A 19108-nucleotide genomic window follows, 5' to 3' on the forward strand; every position below is an offset into this window, starting at 1 on the left:
TTGCTGGATGATATTCCATTTGAATAAGAATCCACACCAACAAAACAGCTGCTTCATACAGTTCATTTTGTAGTGTTGCAGCGCTTTGCAGTGTTCTCTAGTAGAAATTGTAGGGCCTGCGGAAAAGGCTAACAGGAAAGAAAACACTTCTCTAATGAACTAAGCGCAACTTCGAAACTGTGGAAAACCGCGTAGAAAAAGTCGTGTAAAAGTGATTCCAGTTTAGAGCAAATCAACGCGAAATCTGTAAACGGCAGAACTTCAATATCTCGTTTTCGGGTGAAACTATGCTAACGAATTCAGCGTAACAGTTTAAGTGTTTTGACGTGAGAAAATATCGTTTGGTTTGGAGAGAAACTTTTTGTTATATGTTTTGACGTAGGACTACGTCTCTCTTTTCTATACCGGGTGTCATTCTAAATTTTCAGAAATCGGCCGCGTTACGTTTAAAGTGGAGATTTTGAGCGTTAATAGCTCAGCCATTTCTTGTTGAATTTTCAAAATTTTGGCACCAATCGATTGCAAATCCTTACACCAATTATGTCCAATAATAATATTTGCTGTTTTTCAATAACAAACTATTGAAAAATTGGGAAAAGTGAACCCATGTTTATTCCAGCCAATCACGATCGAGCACATTTTGGATGCTCCCGTCGAATATAAAAGCTACTGCTTCTTCGCATCTTCCCTCATTTGTCTTTGTCGTCTCGAGGTGAACGCATCGAACGAGAGCGGCCCACTTTCTTCGTTTGCGTTTTCGCTCATTATTCTTTGACGGCCGTGTTGGCTCGGCGTCGGTGGTTGTCGGCAAGGGTGCTGTTGCACATTCGCCTTCTAACCGTCTAAAGCGGCAGACGAAGGAAAGAATACGTTTCATCGATTGCTCGGCGGTGGTGGCAGAGGCAGTAAAATCCACAGAAAGATCCGCGACGAATTTGCCAGCAGAGATGGAAAATGATGAAGATTGTAGCTGAGCAGACACAAACCAAAACAAACCTACTCGTGAACATCAGGGGCCCGAGAATACTCGCACTTCTTTATTCGTGAGTAAACGAAGCTGGCAAGCACTCGCATGTGATTCGCGAAGCTTCGTTAGTGTTTTTGCATTTTAACAAAAAGCGCATTTTAACGACTGGCAGTGCTACTTTTCAGGAACAATGAAGCATAAAGCATTAGTTTATGCTGTACAATCACTGGATTTGCTATTATAACCACAATAAAATGCGCTTCCCGCACCTCCACTATTCCTTCACGAATAAAGACGCATGAGTGTTTATGTTTTTGTTTTGCTTCTTACTCACGAAGCAGGCGGGTGCGAATAACCTCACACACTGTTTACTTTCGGAATCGTGAGTAAGCCTTGTGTTGGGTTTTACACTCGCGAATTGCTTCATGATGCGAGTAATTCCACCACTGTTTGCCAGTTGCGTCGCTGTCCTCGGGGCTCGGCCCTTCACCGATTGATTGGCGGCGGCGCATTGATGATAGCATCAGGAACATCCAGGGCAACAAGCGGCGGACCAATTTTCGACGGCGTGCAGCATTCAGCACGGAGGAATCCAACACGCATTACGTGGCATGATAAATTGTCTAAAATCGTCCAATATTCAAACGGTTCTTTTCAGGACCATAGAAAATTATTTATCAAGAGTTGTGAATCAGATAATTATTTCATTCAATCATCGATCGGTAAAAGTGTGGTGCAACCGAAAAGTGAAAGATTGAATGCTTGGTGGCCCCGCAAGAATGATGATGTCGGCCACTAATGGTTCCATCCGGAATTTATCAACCCTATCCGAACCATTTTTCGTGAAACATCGATCAATTATAACGTTGTTCGAATTAAAATGATCTTAACATTCCAATATTTTGGTTACTTTATTCGTTAAATGGAAATTTTCTCATTTCTCGGTTGATTAACCGTTTCAAGCGTCTGGTGCATGCGGGGCGGGTCGTGCAAATTAAATATACTGAAAAGCCAGCCGAATGGGAGGAGCTTAATCTGCTAATCTAGGGGCATAAAAGCTGCTCCCTCTGATTTCTTTCGTCATTTTCGTTGGATTAGTCAAGCAGGGTGGATGTCACCTCCACACCTGAGCAGTACCCAGTGGCGACTCTCGGCTATCGTGCTGATAGCGTCATGAATCTTATCCACGGCAGAAAGCGGCCTACCAATTTTCGGTGGCATCCTGCAGGATAAGCACGGAGAAAACCAACACGCATTGCGTGGCAAGGCGGTTTCATGCCATTTTCTTCCTGAAATCGTTATTTTATCCAACGGTCCTTATCAGGATCACCAGAAAATGATTTTTCAAGAGTTGTAAATCAGATAATTTTACTCCATCAATCGAGAAAAATGTGGTTCACCCGAAAAATGAATGATTGAATTCCGGCCACTAATGGTTCCATCCAGAACTCAGCAAAGCATTATCCTATCAGAACTATTTTCCGTAAAACATTGTTTAACTCTAACAATTTTCGAATTAAAATGATCTAAATCTTCCAATATTTTGTTTACTTTAACGCTTAGTGAAAAAATTTCTCATTTCTGGGTTGATTAATCGTTTGAAGCGTCTGAAGCATGCAGGGCGGGCCATGCAAATGAAATATTCTGGAAAGCCAGCCGAATGGGAGGAGCTGCATCTGCTAATCTAGGGACATAAAAGCTGTTCCCTCTGATTTCTTTCTGGATTCCGCCAGACTGAAAAAATGTCGAATGTCGGGTTAAAGTCGGGTCAATTTTTATCGAATGTTGGGCCACTGTTGGACCAACATCGATCAACTATTGGGTCTATGTTGGGTTTGGTGGCCAAAATCAAAATAGGTGAATGATAGGTTGATGTCGGGTTTGACGTCATCAACTATGGTAAAAGCTTTAAACCTACAACACCACAAATTTATGCTTCCTAGCTGGGGCTCAATTGAATGATGTGCCTTGACTGAGGCTGGAGCTGAAAATTAGTAAAAGCACGAGGTCAGTCTTACACAACCAATCACAATCAAGCATAGTTCTGTGAGGCGACACGACGAAACTTATATAAGAGGTGCACACACTCAGTTCGATCATTTCATCGGCACACACAGCAGCGGACGGACAGCGCCGAGCGGCAGCAAGATCCCAAAAAAGATCCGCTTCAACGGATGAGCAAGCGGGTGGCACCGCCCTCTGTCCAATGAAGCTTCGATTCTTTTCGGATCCATCGGCGGAGAAGGCAGCAGCGGAAGCAACATCCAAAGAAAAATCCGCCTCGGCAAACGAAAATTCGATTGGCGACACTTTTCGTTTGCCGGGGCCCCGATTCTTTCATGGATTGTCGGCGGCAGCAGCAGCAAGATCCCAAAAAAGATCCGCTTCAACGGATGAGCAAGCGGGTGGCACCGCCCTCTGTCCAATGAAGCCTCGATTCTTTTCGGATCAATCGGTGGTGGCGGCATGGGTGGCAATGAATTATACCAAAATGGTCCTTTTAAGGGCCCCAAAGCTTCCGAATGAGTTGTTTGGAATATTATTCAATTATTTCTAAAAATTCAACTAATTCTATTTTTTTATAGTTTATCGATAAAGTTCAAATTTTATACTAAATATACACCGCTGTTTGGGGCCTATATAGCTAAAGCTGTTAAGGCGCGGATATCCAGCATGGCCATGCTGAGGGTGACGGGTTCGATTCCCGGCCTGCCCAGGAATTTTTCGTAAAGGAAATTTCCTTGGCTTTCTTGGGCATAGAATATTGATATTTTCGACCAAATGCCCACGCGGCCTATTGCTTGAGGGAACGATGCGCCGCGGATTTTTCTCCTTTTACCTGGTTCTTATGGGAGAATAAAATTGTTGCGTTCCTCAAGCGCGGTACGTCATTAACACACAGCAAGGCCGCATTAAACATTTGGAATACGCCACGCCGCTGTTTCGTATAGAAAGGATCTGACAATAGTTCGTGCCAGCCACACGATATACACATGCAAAATGGTCACTAGCAGAGGAAGCTCTCAGTTAATAACTATGTAAGTGCTCATAGAAAACTAAGCTGAGAAGCAGACTTTGTCCCAGTGGCGACGCAACGCCAAGAAGAAGAATACGCCACTTTTTACTGAAATTAATCTACAATAGCCATTACATAATGTTGGTAACGTGTTGAAAAATTCAACAAAATTTAATTTTCAATGGGGATAAAATTGCTATAGACTGATTTTCTAGTGAGTTCCTAACACAGACTTCAATTTCGTGCACCAACCCACAGACGAAAGGAAATTTACCATATAGTGTCTTTACTCTGGCTGTTGTTTTTGCTGAATAGAAACACGTTTACTTCATCTGTAAGCCCCAAATTCTTTATTAGGCGTTAAAAATTAGTCCTACGTCAACACTGCGGTTATGTCTCAGACATTACACACTCCTAGTTTTTGACATGAATGTTCTTGAAAAACTGTTACTCGGAAACCATTTGTATTAGAGAAAATGTGTCTGAAAAGGAATGGTAAGGAAACAAATGGGCTTTGTTTGTACACACATTTTCATAAAAAACTAGCTGTACCCGCAAACTTTGTCTTGCCTACTGCGTTTTTGACGTTTCATGTTTCTACCCAAGACCTAGTCCCCGGTCAAATGTATGGAAAATCGATTTTCAAAAATTCTCATCTTTTCCATGTTTTCTGCCTCATAAACCTTCCTTGGGTGAAAACTATCAGAACAAAACTAAGACGATCAAAATTGGACCTTCCGTTCGCAAGTTATGCGTGGTCCCACGTATGCCACTGCATTTTTATATATATAGATCATATTTTAACACAAAACTCAAATTCCCAAAATACGTTATTTTTTTAGTGTGTAATTTTGAAGGAAACTCGGGTGTTTTGGTGACAAAAGAAACATGGAGCAAGCATTATTAAAAGAAAGTTTTTTCTAATAGCAGCTTTGAGGTATTTTTTTTTAAATCGCTTTCGGTTGATAAAAAAATATGTTTCAATGCCAGAAGATGGTCCTACCAAAAAATTCGAATCGGAATGCGATCAATAATAATCTTCCTAACAGTAACCGTTTCAAAGATATTTGGAAGTTAATTTCATGATTCTCTCAATAATGAAAAAATGGGCCCTTTTCGTAAGTTAGTTGTGATGTTAATTCCAACACATTTGTATATTCCACCAACTTTCTTTTTGACACTCACTTGATTGGACGAACAGTTTGAAAGTTATAGGACAATTGTGCACTTCATTTTGTAGAGTCAAATGAAGTTTCTAACGTTGTTATATTGAATGATGGTAACTTGGATGGTAATTAGTTGTAAGTAAGAACTAAGTAACTAAGTAAGAACAAAGAAATATAACTTTGTTTGATAATCAACCATACGTTTCATTGTTTTGAACAACTGTCATTTTTTCCGTGTGAGCAAGTTTTAGGCAATGTGGCCGACAAAACCCTCATGGCGGAGATAACAAACCTGCTGATAATACCCAAAGTCACTCTATCTATGTAAAACTATGGATATTGCATACAGGATTGCCACATATACAGATTTTTCTGTAATCATGCAGATTTTCTCGCAGCTTTTCATACAGAATTCTGTATAAAAATATTACAGATTTTTGGAAACGATACAGATTATGCAGATTTTTCAGAAACTTACAGAATTTCATGCAGATTTTTTACTAGTGATACAGATTGCATGTGCTGTTATTTCCGACCAGATGAATAATGTTTCCGTTACTTGGAACTTTTAATACTTTTGACTTGAGTTTTACACAAATGACATATTTTTACACACGAAAACATGAGATCGATTAAAGAAAATACCAAAACAGTACTACTGCTCTAATTTCGTCTAAAAAGTATACCGAATAGTGAATGTTATTGAACGTGGGCAGCAAAAGTGGAATTATACAATTATTATCATTGAAAAATCCCTCTATGCTACTAACTCTACTCAAATATTTATGGAATTTGTTTATTCTGCCTATTTTGCTTCGAACTTAGGGAGCATCCATTAACCTTTCAGGACGCGCACCAGTTTGATTCTAAAACTGCACCATGCTCGCGCCGTATACGACAATCGAGGATTTTTGGTGGTGTTGTATTTTTAACAACGGCGCGCGTCCTGAAGGGTTAAGTATGTCACGCTAAAATTGAAAATTTTGACCCTCCCTGCATCCCCCGAACGTGACGACATACTTAATGGATGATCGCTTATGTGATGGATTTCATTTCATTCAATAAATTAAAATAACATTTTGAATATAACTAAATTATATCTAAAGTTGTTATCATATCTGCATATGATATAATTGTGATCGATTGAAACAAAATCTCTAACGACAAATCAAGTCTATTATGTGTCAACGAGCTCAATGTGACGTCATACTACCCCGCTCGTGTACGTCTGACAAACAAGGATTTGAATGACGGGGCTGGCAATACGTAGAACCAGTAAAGCTTCTATCACCACTCTCTTCAAGAGCCGTGATGGCCTCATTGGCAGAGGCGCCAGATTTCTACTAAGGTTAGGTGTCTTGGTTCAAATCCCGTTCGGATCCAAAATTTTATAACGTTCTGGAAACTATTTTTTTATGTTACTTACTTTTTCTAAAAATAGAATAACACACTTAAAAATATTTACCCAAAAAATGAGTATAAAAAATAGTTTTTACCCTAATTGGTTTCAAAGAAATTATAACACAATTTGTTATAATTTTGTTAAATTCTATCATATTTCATGAAACAAGTTTTGTAATATTTTTGTTGTGATCATAACACAAGTTATAATATTTTTGTTCTTTTCAGTGGGAACTTTGTTAGAATTTTTGTTATTTTAACTACTAACGGTACATGTTTTATAACAACCCTTGTTATAAAAATTTATTATAACAAAATAACACAGCCTGTTATATTTTTGTAATGTTCATCTAGTCGGGATGGCCTTTCACCATGAGTAGTGTGTGGATGATTGGCAGTCATTCATTTTCGGCTGAAAAACAGGCACTGAGACTGATATTTTGCAGGACTGCCAGATACCCATGTCCCCGGCATAATAAACTAGAAGAGTTTTTCGGGAAGTTGTGAAAATTTCATCAAAACCCATCGAAAAACAAAAAAGTTATGACCATTTTTGTGCTTTTCCGAAGGTGGAAAATGTACGTTGGCTGGATGAAGGTTAATACAACGAATCACATTTTCTGTACGTTTTTAATACATAAATTTTTTCTACCAATTTCATCTCATATCTCATTTTATGGTAGCTTTTCTTGTTTTGCGTGTACATGGTACATTTGGAGCGTAGGTGAATCTTTTTCGACCGCAGTTTCTTCTGGAGCCCGTAGTAGGTCCGACTTCCGCTGATGATGCGCCTCCGAATTTCACGACTCATGACTCCGAGGTAGACGAATTCCTCTACCACCTTGAAAGTATCCCCATCTATCGTAACATTACTACCACTGGCGAAACTACGAATTTTTGCCAGGGGGTGCCCTTCATACAAATATTCATTAGTTCATAAATTCATCATTCATCAACTCATATTTCATAGTAATGCATTCAAATTCTAGGGGGTGCCTGGCACCCCCGGCACCCCCAGTAGTTTCGCCTATGATTACTACACAGACGGATCCGGTCGTGTTCGGTTCTGCCTACCAGCATGTACTTTGTTTTTGAGGCATTCACCACCAGTCCGACCTTTGCTGCTTCGCGTTTCAGGCGGGTGTACAGCTCTGCCACCGTTCCAAATGTTCTGGCAATAATGTCCATGTCGTCCGCAAAGCACACAAATTGACCGGATTTTGTGAAAATCGTTCCCCGGCTGTTGAGCCCGGCTCGTCGCATCACACCTTCCAGAGCGATGTTGAAGAGTAGGCATGAGAGTCCATCACCTTGTCGCAGTCCCCGGCGAGATACGAATGAACTGGATAGTTCACCCGAAACCCTTACGCAGTTTTGCACACCGTCCATCGCTGCTTTAATCAGTCTAGTCAGCTTCCCAGGAAAGCCGTTTTCGTCCATGATTTTCCATAGCTCTGCGCGGTCGATACTGTCGTATGCCGCTTTGAAGTCGATGAACAGGTGATGCATTGGGACCTGCTATTCACGGCATTTCTGGAGGATTTGCCGTATGATAAAGATCTGGTCCGTTGTCGACCGGCCGTCGATGAAGCCGGCTTGATAACTTCCCACTTCGCCCTGAAGTTCTCACATTCCAAATGGTCGCCTTTCTTGTGAATGGGGCAGATTACCCCTTCCTTCCACTCCTCCGGTAGCTGTTCGGTTTCCCAGATCCTGACCATCAGCCGATGCTGACAGGTGGCCAACTTTTCTGGGCCCATCTTGATGAGTTCAGCTGCGATACCATCCTTACCAGCTGCTTTGTTGGTTTTGAGCTGGTGAATGGCATCCTTAACTTCCCTCAGCATGGGAGTTGGTTCATTTCCGTCCACGCTGCACTGACGTCGTCGTTTCCTCCGTTGCCGTGGGCTCCCGTGCCTACGTTCTCCACGCCGTTTAGGTGCTGATCGAAGTGCTGCTTCCACCTTTCGATCACCTCACGTCCTTCCGTCAAGAGGCCTCTGTCCTTATCCCTGCACATTTCGGCTCGCGGCAAGAAGACGTTGCGGAATGCGTTGAACTTCCGTGTTTTTTGGGAACGGCGCAGCAGTTTCATTTTTTCGCACTCCGCTTCTTCCAGGCGGCGCTTTTTCTCCCGAAAGAGGCGGGTCTGCTATTTTCAGCTTCTGTTTATAACGTTCCACGTTCTGTCGGGTCTCTTGCTGCAGCATTACCACCCGTGCTGCGTTCTTCTCCTCCAAAACCGTTGGAAAAAGGTGCTACATATGGCCATGTTTGGCACCATTGCACCATATCTATCAGTAGTTTTAATATAAACAATGTCATACCGGCATTGCTTCCCTTCCATGTAATTTAGACAAGTGTGACAAATATAGACTAAACTTCTGTCTGACAACGGCTACATGGTCTAAAAGAATCGTCCAATCATCACAAATTAAAGTAATGGTACTCAAATATGCCACAAAAGATCTAACAGCTGGTCGCAGTGACTTAGATACCCAACAAGGAATAAAAAAAAATGTCACCCAAATGAAACATTTCTGTTACCTCTATCCATTTTACTTCTCTTTCCTCAGGTCCAAGCGATGACAATTATAAACATTAATACACATCGTCATGTTGCATCATACGAAACTACCATCAACGGACCTGCAGAACACGAAAGAGAATTGCAGAAACTCATTTCCGAGAATGTGCCTTACCGGGGCATTTTTTTTTTGCGCGTTCCATATATTTTTTTCTCCCAAGTAATCCGCTCACAGAAAATTAATGCTTGGGCCCATTTATTTGCTTTTTGGTTGCTTTTGTTGGACTTTCAATCCTTCAGGACAGAAATAATGCACCGAAATATGGATAGAACCGGTGAAAAAAAAGTACATCATGGTTATGATAGGCAAATCCTCTGCCCGGGTTGTTTCAGCGCAACCAACCTCGGCGGATTCCGAATGGCGCATGCTACATACATGTAGGGATGAGCCAGCAGCCGGGACACGGCAGATGAGAAAAAAATGTGCATTCCAATTTATCGCTTCAAAAACGATCATAATCTGAGCTCGCTGTAATCCGCTTTCGAACTATGGTTAGTAGCATACTGCCTGCCTGCACACACAGACACACATACACGGATCAGGAGATTGCAGGCGTTGCACTGATGGATATGCGAGTTTTTTTGTATCGCTTTCATAGAGTTAAACAGTCGCAGTTTCTATTGTTTTAATTCTGATTTCAACTTTGATACATACATTTCACCAAAATTTAACCCTATTAATAGGTGTCACGGGAAAAAAAAATCCTCAACTAGAAACCAACATCAAGTACAGCTACAGATACAATAGCAATGGAAAAATCTACCGTAAACGGAACTGATGCATCAATCTTATCATACACGTACGGTTGCAGGCGGAAGTACATGTTAACGCAATCGTCAGCAAAACTCAAAACTTTCGAACACTTGCCGCACTCCTGAATACCATTTATGCACTGCTGAATCTTTCTTGGATTCCAGCCAACTCCATATCCACCACATTGCAACTCTAGCCGTTCCCAGTCGAACCCTCCCTCATCGCTGTACAGCCCATGCCGAATAAGGAAGCACCGCAAAAGGCACGATTTCTCCGGTATTGCAGATCCGTTGATTGCCACTTGCTTCAAAGTTTCTTCCGACATCCCTAGCATGGCCACACACTCCTTGACAATTTGTATATGTTGAAGCCTTGTCAACGGAATGTATCGCACCGCTTCGGAGTCCAGCTGTCCGTATTGATCGTCGTAGCACTTCACCGATTGTTCTGCCCGTTGACAGCTATCACTGCTGGTGGCGATGACTCCCGCTAGGCATCGCGCAGTTCTGTTTTGGTAACATGCGTCGTCTGGACTTGGCTGGTAGAATCGCCCGATGGAATAACCGACTCCACTGGTGTCGTTCCAAAACCGATCCACCAAGCCTCGGCAACGGGTCGCACAGTTGGAGGAATCGTTCGGCAAGTACTGTAGACATTCCGCGTCCGTTGAGCGGATGCTTTTGAACACTACGGCGTGTTTGTTCGCTGATGCCACATAACGAATATTGAAAGTGATGAAGATGGACAGCAACACAGCTAATAATTCCATTGCATGTCACTTGTGAGGCGTGTGAGTGCTTCAACCAAGGTATAGAACAGTACTGAACTAGTTTTTGCTTCCATGAATTGTCTCAAAATATGTTTAGTCGGGTAAAACGATTAGTTTGAAAGCGGTTTTGCAGACAGAATGGTATGGTCGATTGTTTACAAAACCTTCAAATGAATCGAGCACGTATTTCTTGCACATTGTGTAATGTATAGACAGACGAAATGCTTGACGTTAAATGCGTTGTTGGCTGTTGGAGCCCTTATGAAGTTTATCATCAATATTAACTTCTTTTCTCGATCAGCCTAGATAGCTGTGTGGTGTCGGTTGCGATTGTTTCGTTTGGCTGAAAAAAGCACTGCGAACCGCCTGTTCCTGTGGTAAGAGGCCTAGTAGCAGTGCTGTCATGGTAAAATCAGAGTTTTTTTTGCCTTTCTCGTACACTAAGTGTACTATAAAGGCTATATGTTCACTCCTAAAATGACTTTTTGATAGAAGGCCCGGAGAGTCGAGTCACATATACCAATCTACTTAGCTCGACGAATTGAAGTGATGTCTGTGTGTGTATGTGTGTGTGTATGTGTGTGTACAAATAAAGTCACATCACTTTTTGGCAGTAAACATCAACCGATTTTAATGACCAACGGATCATTCGACGCGGAATCTGGTCTCATTGTTTCCTAATGAAAATGGTTCGGATCGGTCCATCCGTTCCGGAGTTATGGCCATTTAGGTGTTCCGGACCGGCAGGAGCCAGATATGAAAACGCTACAAACCCATCCATGCGACACATCAAACTACGGCATTTTCGATAACTTGATGAATGGTAACCATGAAAATGGTCTCAGACCATATCTGAACCGGTAGAGTCCCGGAACCGGTTCCGGGTGTCCCGCCGGAAGTGGCCAAACATAAAAGTGAACTAAACTCATACATGCGACATATCAAACCGCGGCTTTTTCGATAATCTGATCAACAGTAAGCAGGAAAACATGCTCAGACCATATCGGAACCGGTAGTGTTCCGGAACGGGTTCCAGATGTCCCGCTGGAGGTGGCACAGTATAAAAATTAACCAAACCCATGCATGCGACATATCAAATGGTGGCTTTTTTGATATCCTGATGAACAGTAAGTAGGAAAATATTCTGAGAACATATTTAAACCGGTAGTGACCTGGAACCGGTTCCAGGTATTCCGCCGGAAGTGGCCAAATATAAAAGTGAACTAAACCCATGCATGCGACATATCAAACCGCGACTTTTTCGAAAACCTTATGAACAGTAAGCAGGAAAATATTATCGGAACATATATGAATAGGTAGTGATCCGGAACCGGCTCCGGGTGTCCCGCCGGAAATGTCCAAATATGAAAGTGAACCAAACCCGTGCATGTGACACATCCAATCTGGGTTTTTCGATAACCTGTTGAACGGTTAGCAAGAAAATAGGATCAGACAACATCAGAAACTACTGGTACTGTTTCGGAATCCATTCGGGGTGCCTCGCCGAAGATAAGCAAATATAAAAGTGAACTAAACCCAAGCATGCGACACATCAAATCGCGGTTTTTTAGAAATCTTGATTTAGCAAAAGATAGTTTCCGAACATATTTGGGACTACCGGTAGTGTTCCGCAACCGATTACGGATGTTCCATAGAAAATGGCCAAACGTAAAGGAGAACCAACCCATGAATGCGACACATTAAATGACTTTTTAGGTAACCTGATGAACGGTTAACAAGAAAAAATCATAGACCATACATTGGAAAACCAATAGTGTGCCGAAACCGGTTCCAGGTGACCCATCGAAAGTGGTCAAATGTAGAATGGAACCAAACGTATGCACGCAGCATTTTGAATAACGCGAGCTTCGATAACGCGATGAACGATCAGCAAGAAAATAGTCTCAGGCCATATCTAAGACTACCGGTAGTGTTCCGGAACAAGTTTCGAGTATCTCGCCGGAACTGGCGAATTGCAAAAATGAACCACACTCATTCATGCGGTACATAAATTCGCGATTTTATAGAAAAACTTATTAACACTTTGCATGGAGCTAGTCTAAGACCACATCAGGAACAATCGGTACAATCCCGGAACTGGTCCTTGGTGTCCCACTGGAAGTGGTAAAATGCAAAAGTGATCCATACCCATGCAGGAGATACATCAAATCGTGTTCTTTAGGAAACCTAATGAACATTAGCAATGAAATAGTCTCACACTATATTTGGGAGACCTAGTTCGGTACCAGTTCGGGGTACCCCACTGACCAAATGTACATCAAACCACGACTTTTTTAATAACCTCAGAAACATTGACTCATACCACATAAAAGCTACCGGTAGGGTTCCAGAACCAACATTTGGTGCTTCATCGGAACTACGAAAGTGAATAAAATCAATGCAAGTGATAAATATTTGTAACAGAACAGAATCTTTATAAATTAAACCCAAATACAAACAGACATCTCACTATACTCACTACCTATCTTTCTTGTTTCCAACGGTTGATTGAAGTATTCATCAGTACGCTAATTGAACGCTCGCGGCGTACGCCGCGTTTTTGCTCTTGTTTAACGTTTACTCACTACCACCGTCTAGCTGGCCGTGAAGAGATCTCACCAAATCACTCAATTTCAGATTCCTGAGGTGTCCAATCCAATGTACAGTAGGACTAGTCAACGTTGGTAAAGTTTAATCGCATTAACCCCGAACAAAAAAATTCCAGTTACCTTTTGCGTCTAAAATTACTGGATAAAATTATAATGCAACTAGTTACGCACTCGCGCTCTGTAATATGATTGGAGTTTGTATGGAAATTTCACATGCTTGCATTTTTTTTGTAAAATTTTTATATGAATTTTGTAACCTATGATATGATAATAAAATATAGCCTTAAGTGTGCAGAAAGCGATCTGTGATTGTGTAAAAAGTTATATCTTAGCTTGTAAGTATCGTCTTGATATTGATTGGCCTCCATTGTTAGTGAAGGTGCTCTAGCAGTCAACTGAGAAGTCTGATATATTTTAGCTCTGCTCATACGTTGAACATAACGTCGGACTATGTCCCATCAATAATTTTTGAGTCAACTCAATGATGGCTTTGATAAAATGCTTGCTTTTCTTATAAAGTATCAGGATTCAGAACACTTTAGCTTACGTCGACGGAAATATCGTGAGAACATATTCAACGAGAACGGCACTATCACCACTAGGTGGATTAATTTGTTTTTTTTTTTTTCAAAATCATGAAGTGAAACGAGCACACATTTTTGGCCACGTACACTACACACCAGTCAAATATGCAACGGTGTGTGCTCTTCCGATTTTATGCTATAACACTGCATTTTTTTCATTTGCTTGACGACCCAACTCAAGAATTATGAAACCAGTGTGAAATATTTTAGTAATGTATCCAATAGCATCAAGCTTCAAATGTTCTCAGGAGCGTTTCATGGGGCCCCCAGGAGTTTCAGGAGGCACTAGAAGGTCTTGGGGGCGTTTTAGGGGATCTTCAGAGGCTTGCAAGGGGTTCCTATGGGGCTTTTGGGGCAATTCAGGTAGTCTCACGGGGTCCTCGTTGGCCTCAAATGCACTTCGAGGGGTCTCCAGGAATTCTCAGAGAAGTTTCAGAGGGTCTCAGGGGCATTTCAGAGGCCTTAAGGGAGTTACATGGGCATCTGGGGATACCAGGAGATCTCAGGGGCGTTTCAAGAGGGGCCAGTGGGCTTCAGGGGGTATCTCAGGATCGTTTCAGTGAGTTTCAGTGAATTCCAGGGGGCCTTAGGGATGATTCAGGGAGTTTCAGGAATTACCCAGGAGAGCTGTACAATATCAGTCATGTCATTTTTTTTTTTTAATTTTTATTAACGTGTATTTTAACTTAAATGCTAATTCTACACTCACAGTCATTTCAGTTGAATATTGATTTTGCACCACCGTCAGTATCGGTTACTCGTTACTGTATTTAAGCAGACCATATCAAGATGACAATAACAGACAACGACTTGATACTGACTTACACTTGAAATCACTGCAACTGAACAGATATTTTGGCGATTCTAGCCAAATATTAAATTTTTAATGGCCAACATGCAACACTTGTCATTTTATACCAACCATTAAAACATCATCACGTTATTTTTTTTAACGAATGTGAGAGATGGTTCATAAGTGATATCTATCTACAAGCTATAAGAGTCAGCTCAGTTGTGATGGACACAAGAAAGTGATTGCAACTGGTGACCCATCAGTGCACGAGGTGCCTTAATTGGAGGTAACGTATCGAAATTGGCGATTTTCCTACCATTGATAGTGACAAAATGCAACTGTGATGCTAAGAGACCAGCTGGAATCCCCCGGAAGCCCCCTGACACTCCCTACAACGCTTTTGAGACCTCCAGATACCCCTGAAACTCCTTGAAAAGACCCTGAAACGCTCCTGAAACTCCTTGGGACTCCCTAAGACGCACCTGGAACCCCCAAGAAACCCCCTGGGAACCCCTGAAAAACCTGCTCAGATCTCATGGTACCCCCGAATCCTCCTAAAACGGCCCTGAGATCCTGGGGAAATTCTCTGGAACCCCCTTATACCCCTTGCCCCCCTGGATGCCCCTTAAACGCCTTTGAGAATCCATGGTACCTCCTAAAAGCCTCTAGAACCCCCTACGACACGCTCTTGAGATCTCCTTGTACCTCCCTGACGCCCCCAAAAATGCCCCTGGGACCCTTTGGAACCGCTTGAGACCCTTTGAAGCTTCTTTGAACCCCCTTCAGCACCCGGAAACCTCTTGATACCCCCTGAAACAGTCCTTTGGGACCTCATCCCCTGAAACACCCTAGGATCCTCTAAAATTTCCCTGGAAACCCCTGAGACTCCTTGAAGCATCTCAGAGCCCCCTGGATCCCCCTTGTGACCCCTTGAAACGCCCCTGAGATCTTCTGGGACATCTTGACACCCACTAACACTCTCAAACTACACTCCTGAAACGCCTTGAAACCCCTTGAAATGTCCCTCAGCCCCCCTGGGGCCCCATGAGAGACTTCCTGAAGCATCCCTAAGACCTTCTGAAACGCCCCTGAGACCCCCTGAAACACCCCTGGATCCTTTTCGGACCACCTTGCAGTTTTCTGAAGACCCCCTTGGATGCCTCTGAGAACTCTGGGTACCTTTTGATACGCTCATGAGGCCTCCAGGTACCTATCTAAAACCCGCTGAGACCACCTGGAGCTTCCCTGAGATCTCCTGGTACCCTCTGAAACCCCTAGAGAGAATCTTGAAACGCTTCTGAGACCTCCTGGTACTCCCTGAAACCCGCTCAAACCCATTGGAACGCCCCTGAAATCCCATGAGACCCCTAGACCGTCCTTGGAATATCTCTAAATCCCTTTGAAACTTTCTGGAATGTCTCTAAATCCCCCTGAAATCTCCTGCAACATCTTTGGAACGCCCATTCAATCTTGCATTCCGCTATCAAACCAACAGGCGGTCTATATTGTTAATTTCTAATAAAGTATGCGTCGAGAGCTAGGCACGGACGCACGCTAACCGACCATTTGTACCGACGCAAGCTGGGGTTAAATGATATATCTTGACCTTTACTTAAATTAATCAGATTTGCTGATATGTCTTAGTGTAACATACTGTTCCATACTGAACGAAGGCACAGATTATTTATAATTGACAAATTGGGAGATGAATTTGTGAAAACTATCGCATTCTGGTGGGATTCGAACTCACGACTCCGTATTCACTAGACCGGCGCTCATAATGTAATGATTCTGCGGAATAGAAAACAACTGATCTAGCGAATGCGGAGTCATAGGTTCAAATCTCACCAGAACGCGATTTTTTCACAAATTCATCCCTCAATTTGTCAATAAACAACATTCTGTGCCTACTAATTCAAAGCAAATCAGCATCTTCCAGAGATTCTTTCAGAAATAGTACCAGGATTCTTTCAAAGAATTGGGTTTTTAAATTTGGAATAATTTATTGATTTTTTTAAATTTTATACGAAAGAGCACTTTTTTCTGAGCCACTATGATTTTTTCAGGTTTTTAGAACTTTATTTTGATACCTAAAATCAATTGATTGATTGATTTGTCTTTATTAAAGAGACTTTCAGCCCTTGGCTGGTTCGTCTCTCCCTAAAATCAATTTCAAAGATATTTTGCAATATCACCTTTTGACAGCTGGGCAACTGCCTGACAGCTTCGCCTAGTACAAAATCCAGCGTGGGGTGATACAACAAATCGCTCCCTTACAAACTTCAAATCTATTTTTAAATAGGTTCCCAGGCACCAAAATTCATGAAAACTTGGATTTCAGTTTGGCGTGCAGATTCATAATATGGAATGATCTCGACATTACTTAAGAAGCCAATTCTTTGAGGATTCATTGCTGGATACTTTACAGAGTCCTTCCAGGATTCCTTCAGGGGTTTCTCCTCGGATATTATCAGGGATTTCTCTCTGGATTTCTTCAGGGATACTTTTATAGATCCATAACAATAACAATGCTCGACAACATAAAACATGTTCAGGGTGTATCTATTTACACATCGGTTGTCTCGATTACGAGGGGAGCTCGAATGCACATTATACATATTCTTAACATTCCTGAGATTATTTCAGTGATTTTTCCACAAATGCCACCAGGATTATGGCAGGGGGTTTCTCCTAGGATACCTTCGTAGATTTCAAGATCCCTTCCGGGATTTTGTGAGGGATTCCTTCTTGATATCTGGATTCCTCCAGGGATATCACCAGGCATTCCTTCAAGGATTTCTCCCGAGATTCTTCCAGAGATTCCTTCAGGGATTTTACCCGGGATTCTTCTGTCCTTCATTTGGTTCCTTCCGAGATTCCTTTCTGTGTTCCTCTCCTCTCGTGTCCCGATTATTTTAGAGATTCTTTCAAGAATTCCTTCAGGCATCAGGATCCTTTCATGGATCCCTCCATGAATTCATCCAGAGATTCCTCCCAGTATTCCTTCAGAAAATTCTCCCGGATTCCTTCCGAGATTCATCTCGGGAATCCTCTAGAATGTATCTACGGTTTTCTCGTGGAATTATTTTATTGATTCCTCTTACATTCCTTTAAGGATTTCTCTAGGATTATTTCAGGGATTTCTACATGCCAAATGACCAATTATGCCAGATGGCATTCGGCCAAATGGTGTTCGGCCGAACACCATTCCAGTGTTCTGCTTGTAATCTTCTTCAGTAGCGTCAGTTATCCATTGAGAAATTTATTTTGTCATCCCGATTTCATTGACAATTTTAATCTGAATTTAAAAAATAGGAAATAGGGTGACGAAGGGTATTATCGGCAGGTTTGTTCTCTTCGTCATGGGGGGTTTTTGTGAGCCGAATTGCTTGAAATTTGGGCATATAACTCAGCTTGGTTGGGAAGGATTTGAGGCCAATTCTGAGACCAACAGGTTCCAAAAAAAAAACCCTTGCCGAAGAGAACAAAACTGCCGAGAATACGTAAGTTCCCCTTAATAATGTGATCTTTTGAATTCGGAAAACCAAAATAATTTCAAATATAACACACGATGATATTTGAAATCAATCGTAAAGACCGTAGGTAAGAGAATCCTTTTTTTATGCAATTAGCGAACCCCATCAACTTCACATATAAACCCGCGTGCATCTGCAGGCTCACAGAGATCAGAGAAATTTTTATGTTTCCGCAAAACTTTTCTTCCATTCACGGTCGCAACAGGAGGGCCCTAGAACCCTGAATCGCCGTCGCCGTTCGTCGTCGGTTTGAATGCATTTGAATACGCGATAAATTTCACTTACTGATCCATTCAGCTATTCAGTTCGATGACGCCAGGAGAACTCCGTTACCCATTGCGAGTGCTGAAGGGAGAAACCTGCTCTTGCTGTATAGCACCAAGTGTCCTGCTTGTTGGAGTTTTTTTTAACCGAACAATTTTTCCAACTGTTAGGAAACACGTCAACCCAGAACCGGGTGAGCTCAAAAAGGTTTTATGAATAACGACCGCAAAGATTGGCCAGGATGGCGTCACCGCACTGTTGGTATCAAAAATCGACAGACGAGTCCCCAGCTCCACCTTCCAGCAGAGCCAAATCATACCCGCTTTTTGAATGAATTGATTTACAAAAAAAACTTTTCTCCGCTATTCTTTCTATTGACGGCGAGAGCATGGAAAGAAAGAAAATTGTACCGGTAAATAATGGCATTGAATGGAGTTACGAGTTTTCAAACAGAGCGCGCCAGTTTCATTCTTCGTCCCACTTTTTTTTTCCTGCTGGATATACTTTTATGAGTGCGAGCATTTTTTTATCCTTTAGTTATCTTATATTTATAATACGACATAAAGAAATTTCGCACAAAAAAAATCGATATCAAATGGACGATTTCAACCCGCGCAGGGTGGCGTCGTGGTCCTGCAATTAATTTCTCTTTATCTATTCTT

At 42.0% G+C, this 19108-nt stretch overlaps 1 protein-coding gene across 1 annotated transcript; it reads right to left on the reverse strand.

Moving 5' to 3' along the window:
* Positions 1–9847: 9847 nt before the first annotated feature.
* Positions 9848–10660, reverse strand: LOC109424620 (general odorant-binding protein 45-like). The gene has a single exon (XM_062858087.1). It carries the CDS (start codon positions 10658–10660, stop codon positions 9848–9850), a length of 813 nt encoding a protein of 270 aa, XP_062714071.1.
* Positions 10661–19108: the final 8448 nt, after the last annotated feature.

Source organism: Aedes albopictus, chromosome 3, assembly GCF_035046485.1.
Source record: "Aedes albopictus strain Foshan chromosome 3, AalbF5, whole genome shotgun sequence".
Classification (NCBI taxonomy): Eukaryota; Metazoa; Arthropoda; class Insecta; order Diptera; family Culicidae; genus Aedes; species Aedes albopictus.